At 37.8% G+C, this 5,394-nt stretch overlaps 1 protein-coding gene across 6 annotated transcripts in view; it reads left to right on the top strand.

Moving 5' to 3' along the window:
* Positions 1-4,786, top strand: part of CREM (cAMP responsive element modulator) — a 28,655-nt gene extending 23,869 nt beyond the window's left edge. For 3 of the 6 annotated variants that reach the window (XM_010084032.1, XM_010084035.1, XM_010084036.1), the window contains 2 exons: positions 1,803-1,959; positions 3,665-4,786. In XM_010084032.1, coding sequence (XP_010082334.1) covers positions 1,803-1,959; positions 3,665-3,809 — 302 coding nt within the window. In that variant the 3' untranslated portion in view covers positions 3,810-4,786. The remainder of the gene's footprint in view (positions 1-1,802; positions 1,960-3,664) is intronic. The other 3 variants (XM_010084033.1, XM_010084034.1, XM_010084037.1) reach the window with 1 other exon arrangement.
* Positions 4,787-5,394: the final 608 nt, after the last annotated feature.

A 5,394-nucleotide genomic window follows, 5' to 3' on the forward strand; every position in this document is an offset into this window, starting at 1 on the left:
TACTTGATCTGTAAAATAGTTCACTTGGATTTCTAATTCACTGTAGCTAGTGCAAACTAAGATAACATCTCTTTTTTACCTAGTGATGAGAGAGAGAGAAAAAGGTAGTTCTTACCTCAGAGTCTATAAAATGTATGTAATGTGGCCAGCATAAAGGTGAGCCTGAAGAATTTGTAAAATTCCATTTTTATAAATAGTGAGCTGAAGTATTTGTCCCATTTACATAGCTGGGACTGCTAAGAGATGTGGAAAATTTGAAGAAAGGGTTAAGTAATTCTCTTGTAGATGCACGAACCCAGTGTTCATGGCAGCTGCCTGTTAGTGCTCACAGGGCTATCCTGGGCTGATTTCTCTCTCCCTCCTTCATCCCCAGGCGATTATCTGTCACTCAGGTCAGTTCACTGGTCCAGTTCATCTTGTAATTCCACAAATGCTTTTACCCACACGACTGAAAGAGGAGGGAGGTGCACAGTGTTTAAGCTGCTAATGATTTCAGGACATGGCTGTGGAATTGTAGTCTAAACACAGCTTGATCCTTGGTTTTTTGTGTGTAGTTAGTGAAGCACCTGAATTAATTTAATGAGTAAAATAGTAATTTTTAAATTAAGTTTAGGTTTTGTTTTTTCCCCCCTGTAGTTGACTGATGTCTCTTTACTGCTCTGCTCTGCTCAGCTTCCATAAAGTGTTTTTGCTTACATTTTATTTTTCCGAGTTAAGTTTTTCCGTTATTTGAAATTGCTTTAGAGAATTCAAGTATATATTAAATATAATATAACAGCCCCTGAAATTTCATCTATTCTATTGCTTTAATGTCAAAATTGGAAGTTTTGTTTTGTAATAATATAAACTATTTATGGAAAGGAATAGGTAAATACTTGCTTATAATTTGAAAAGGGACACTTTTTTTTTTTTTTCCCCCCCTGTGTCAGGCAAGACACAAGTACTTAGGCCTCTCACAGTGTTTTATAGTTGGGGTACATCATGTAGGAGCAAAGTACCTCCGAAATAAAGAAATGAAGTAAGACCATCAGAAAGGTATTGGTTCCAAATAACACGTCAGATTTCAGATCTGTGTTTAGCTTGGGGAGCGCTCAAAAGGGGTAGGCTCAGGAGCTGAATCTGAACTTTTGCACTCTGATTACTCTGTAGCTACACCCCTTCCTGTGCGACTGCCACTACCTCCTTTTGCCTGCTAATGCTGCTGCATCCTATTTGTGGTCTTCTTGCTCAAGGAACATACTCCTATTCACCATGAGTACTTGTCTGCTCCTTTTCCCTTTGGCAACAGCAGCTCTCACGGGTTTTCCAAGGGTTGCCAAACTGCTGCTGTAAGGGGAGGAGAAGCAGTAAGGCTGTACTGTTGCTTTCAGAGGGAAGGAGGAGAAAGCTGACTCCTGAAGCCTCTGTTAGGGAACAGGGGTAGCATATAAACCTCAGTGGCTGCAACAGCAGGGCCGTCTTTTTGTGGCATTGTGGAAACAGGATATAAGCGTGGATGCTCTGACAGCGTTTCTCAAACAGCTTTCCTTATGTTGTCTGAAAAGAGCCGTGTGGAAGCTTTCACAGGCTTCGGTCTGACTGGCTGGTGGGGCCACATGCTAGAGCAATTTAGATAACTTATTTTACAGCATGTAAATAAACAGCAGTAAGAGAACAAATGTAGTTGTGACATTACAGGCCTGTGAAATATTTTATGTAGGAGCGGTCCTGGATAACTCATCAACAGAAATCTGTTATTTCCAGAAAGACTTTTGCATAGTTCTTTTTTGACATAAAGTTTAAAATATGATTCTCTTACACAGCTGCCACTGGAGACATGCCAGCTTACCAGATTCGGACTCCCGCTACTACCTTACCTCAGGGAGTGGTAATGGCAGCCTCACCAGGGACTTTGCATAGCCCTCAGCAACTGGCAGAAGAGGCAACACGCAAAAGAGAGCTGAGACTTATGAAAAATAGGTAAGACTGTATAACAATTAGTAGTCAATGTTGCAAAAAAACCCCCCCAAAACTTTCTAGTGAAGTTTTCTTCTTAAGGTCTTGAGCACTGCCTGCAGTTGACGAAGGGAAGGCAAGAAATTTTTTGTCAGTCATGCCACATCCTTATGACATTGTGTTGGCTGTTAACTCTGGAAAGTTAGAGTTGACCTTATCACCATGGATTTTTCGATCCTAATTCAGAAATCAGTATTACTGTTGTCCCTTTCTGATAATTTTTATGATAATCTGGAGGTATATTTATTGCTGATTTCCCCCTCTTCCCCACCCTCTGACAGTAAAATGCCCAGTACGGGTTTGTCCATCTTGAAACATCCCAGCAAAGAATTCGTTAGGAAGATATCTGAGGATCTCATTAACAGTTGTCCATTAATGATACTGTGAACAGGATTTATTCTAGGATGGAATGATACTTATAGACTTTCCTAAATACCTGGCTACTGGGATAAGTTATTGTGCAGTGTCCCCCCTGTCATTCTGTGAGGCATATTGTGTGAGGTTGCTGTGTATTTTCTAATTAGTTGTCAGGGACTTGCCTGTATGCTGTAAATGCAGAGTCTTTCTCTGTGCTTCTTCTTGCTATGCTTAGGGGACTCTTTCTTTTTTTAATTGCATAGCCACCACTATCAATGGCAGTTAGATTAATGGAAGAAATAGTCTACGGTGCAGATCTCTAGTACATTGGATTGTCATTTGCCTTATGATTGAACTAATGGTATTGCTTTGCTCTCATGCCTGTCCTTTATTTTAAATTACTTACAATGATTGCTGCATTGTTGTGCCTCCTTTTGTTTCTCCTCTCTTCAGTTTTAAAACTAGCATCTATGTTCTCTCTCATATAACTTCCTGGAAAGCTACATTCTCACAATTTGACAATTTATCATGTCCTAAGATGTTAAAGGGGTGGACTCCCAGTACTTCTAAAATTCTTCTGTAACTGAATACTTGTTCAGTGACATGCTTTTGAAAATTTTACCCAAAATGTTTAGTTAGCTTCAACATAACAGAATTCTGAGCAGAGCTATGAGAATAGCTTTAGACTACCATCTGCCAGCAACGAAAAAAGCTCAGCTGCATGTGGCTGAAATGTGCTCAGGTGGACAGTTCTAAAATCCTAATAAATTGTATTTGTTTTGACTCAAATTTTACTTTAGATTGCTACATTAAGGTAAAAAAATTACGGCAGGTTGTAAGCTTGGCATCTAGCTTTTTATCTGAAGAGAGTAGTGTTACGCTTGTGTTTTCTGAAAGTAAATTATTTAGGTTTGGTTTGAAGATTTTGATTGCAGAAGATAATACTCCTGATAAACACACAAAATGGAATGTGACTGGAAGAAGAAATGCTGCTTTCAGTCTTAATGTTTAGTACAGCTAAAGTCAATATGTTGTCATTTGCTCACTGCTTTTCTCAGTTCCTCTGTGTGTTAATTCCATCTTTGTATTTGTTGATGCTGAATTTGTTTCAAGTTCTAGTTGTATTGTTGAATTGTATTTTAACCATGTTATTGCTTATGGCTGTTATCTGCTGTTCTGTTTGTGCAATCCAACAGTTGGTGGTTGTTGTTGTTGTTATTGTGGATCTGCAGGGATTGCAGGTAATTTCATTTATCCAGTCTTTGCCATATTGTGGCTGTTCCTGTAGTCATTTGCCTTGTATTGGTTCCAGGGAAGCTGCCAGAGAATGTCGCAGGAAGAAGAAAGAATATGTCAAATGTCTTGAAAATCGTGTGGCTGTGCTTGAAAACCAAAACAAGACTCTCATTGAGGAACTCAAGGCCCTCAAAGATCTTTATTGTCATAAAGCAGAATAACTGTCTTTGATTTGGACCTTGTTTATTATGAACTTTAATCAAGGCATGAGAGGAAGCAATTCTACAGATTGCCATATGAACTTGAGAAACAGACACTTGAGGCCCTTGTGGAACCCAGTTTTGCTTAGTGTTTTCAAACTGATTTGGGAGATATTCAAAAATTTGGAATTCTGTCATAGTCTCCATACTCTGCTGAGCTTTCTAATGGCATGCAAATGGCTTTTTTGTTTGCACTTTTTACTTCTGCTTTTTGCAGGGAAGCTGCTAAAGAATGTCGACGTCGGAAGAAGGAATACATAAAATGTCTGGAGAGTCGTGTTGCAGTGCTAGAAGTTCAGAACAAGAAACTTATAGAGGAGCTTGAAACCCTAAAAGACATTTGCTCTTCCAAAACAGATTAGTAAAGATATTTATTATACTGTGAACTGACTAAAATATATCCAGTTGCTTTATAAGACAATACATAGCCAACATGAATTATGGCTTTCTCTTTGTGTCATTTGTATTATATTCCAACTTCTAACATTCCTGAAATGCTTTCCTGCTGTTTTTTGTCAATTCATAGCTCTAATTTCAGGTTTGTCATGCTCTTCCCTTCCATTTCCCAAGGAGCCAAATGTTAAAAAAAAGTAACAAAGTAAAAAAGTGCATAATTTTTAAGAGCTGTTTCTTTGACATATATTTACATACTACTTTTTACATGTTACTGAGTGTCCTGCACATACAAAATATTTTACAATTGTTTTAGGTGAATCAAATATAATGCATCCAGTAACACAAGAAAATCAAACAACCCAAGGTATCTCAGGAAAGAGTTTATAAAATAATGTTATGATTACATGTATCTACTAGCATACTAGTCTACAGATGATTTTATGGCATATTTTTATATTAGTCGCTTTGTGGACAAAAAGTATTGTATTGCTGTCACTGAGTGCCATGGTTAAAGATAGTTTTTAATAGAACCATGTTGTTTACCTGTGTAGTGTCTTATTTCCTTTAAACATCTGATCATTTGAGATGCTTTAAAATCCATGAGTATCTGTAAGAGGACAAAGGAAAAAAGCATACCTAAACTCGTGACGTGGTATATTGTAAATACCTGAAAGGAGCTGTCTGTTATATGGCTGCTGTTTACTTAAATTTTCTGTAGTCTGTGAAACACTTGATTTATTAGAGGTCTATATATCAAAATTCAATTTTGCATGCTGAATACTTCATGTACTAGATTCTGGACAGTTGTAGACGGTTGCCTATAGCAAAGGCTGATGGGGTAGTTCTTTTCACACTTTCTGCAAAGTACCGAGAGGAAGTAAAGGTGACTTAAAGAAGGAAGCTTTTTAATAAACATTAACTATCTGCTGACTCACAGGGTTCTGGAATAGTCTATAGGTGAGAGCTGAAGATTTTAAAAAATAAACCCATGTTTAAACCAGATTACAGTTCTGGTAAATGCAGTACATGCCAACTTTCCATTGTGCTTTGAAAGAAAATAGTGCTTACACATAATTGCTTCTGGGCATTTCTTTAACTCAGGAGTGATCTAATTGTTGGCCAGTACAATCTGTGAGCAGAGTATTTGGGA

The sequence above is a fragment of the Pterocles gutturalis genome, unplaced genomic scaffold (genome assembly GCF_000699245.1).
Source record: "Pterocles gutturalis isolate BGI_N339 unplaced genomic scaffold, ASM69924v1 scaffold23275, whole genome shotgun sequence".
Taxonomy (NCBI): domain Eukaryota; kingdom Metazoa; phylum Chordata; class Aves; order Pterocliformes; family Pteroclidae; genus Pterocles; species Pterocles gutturalis.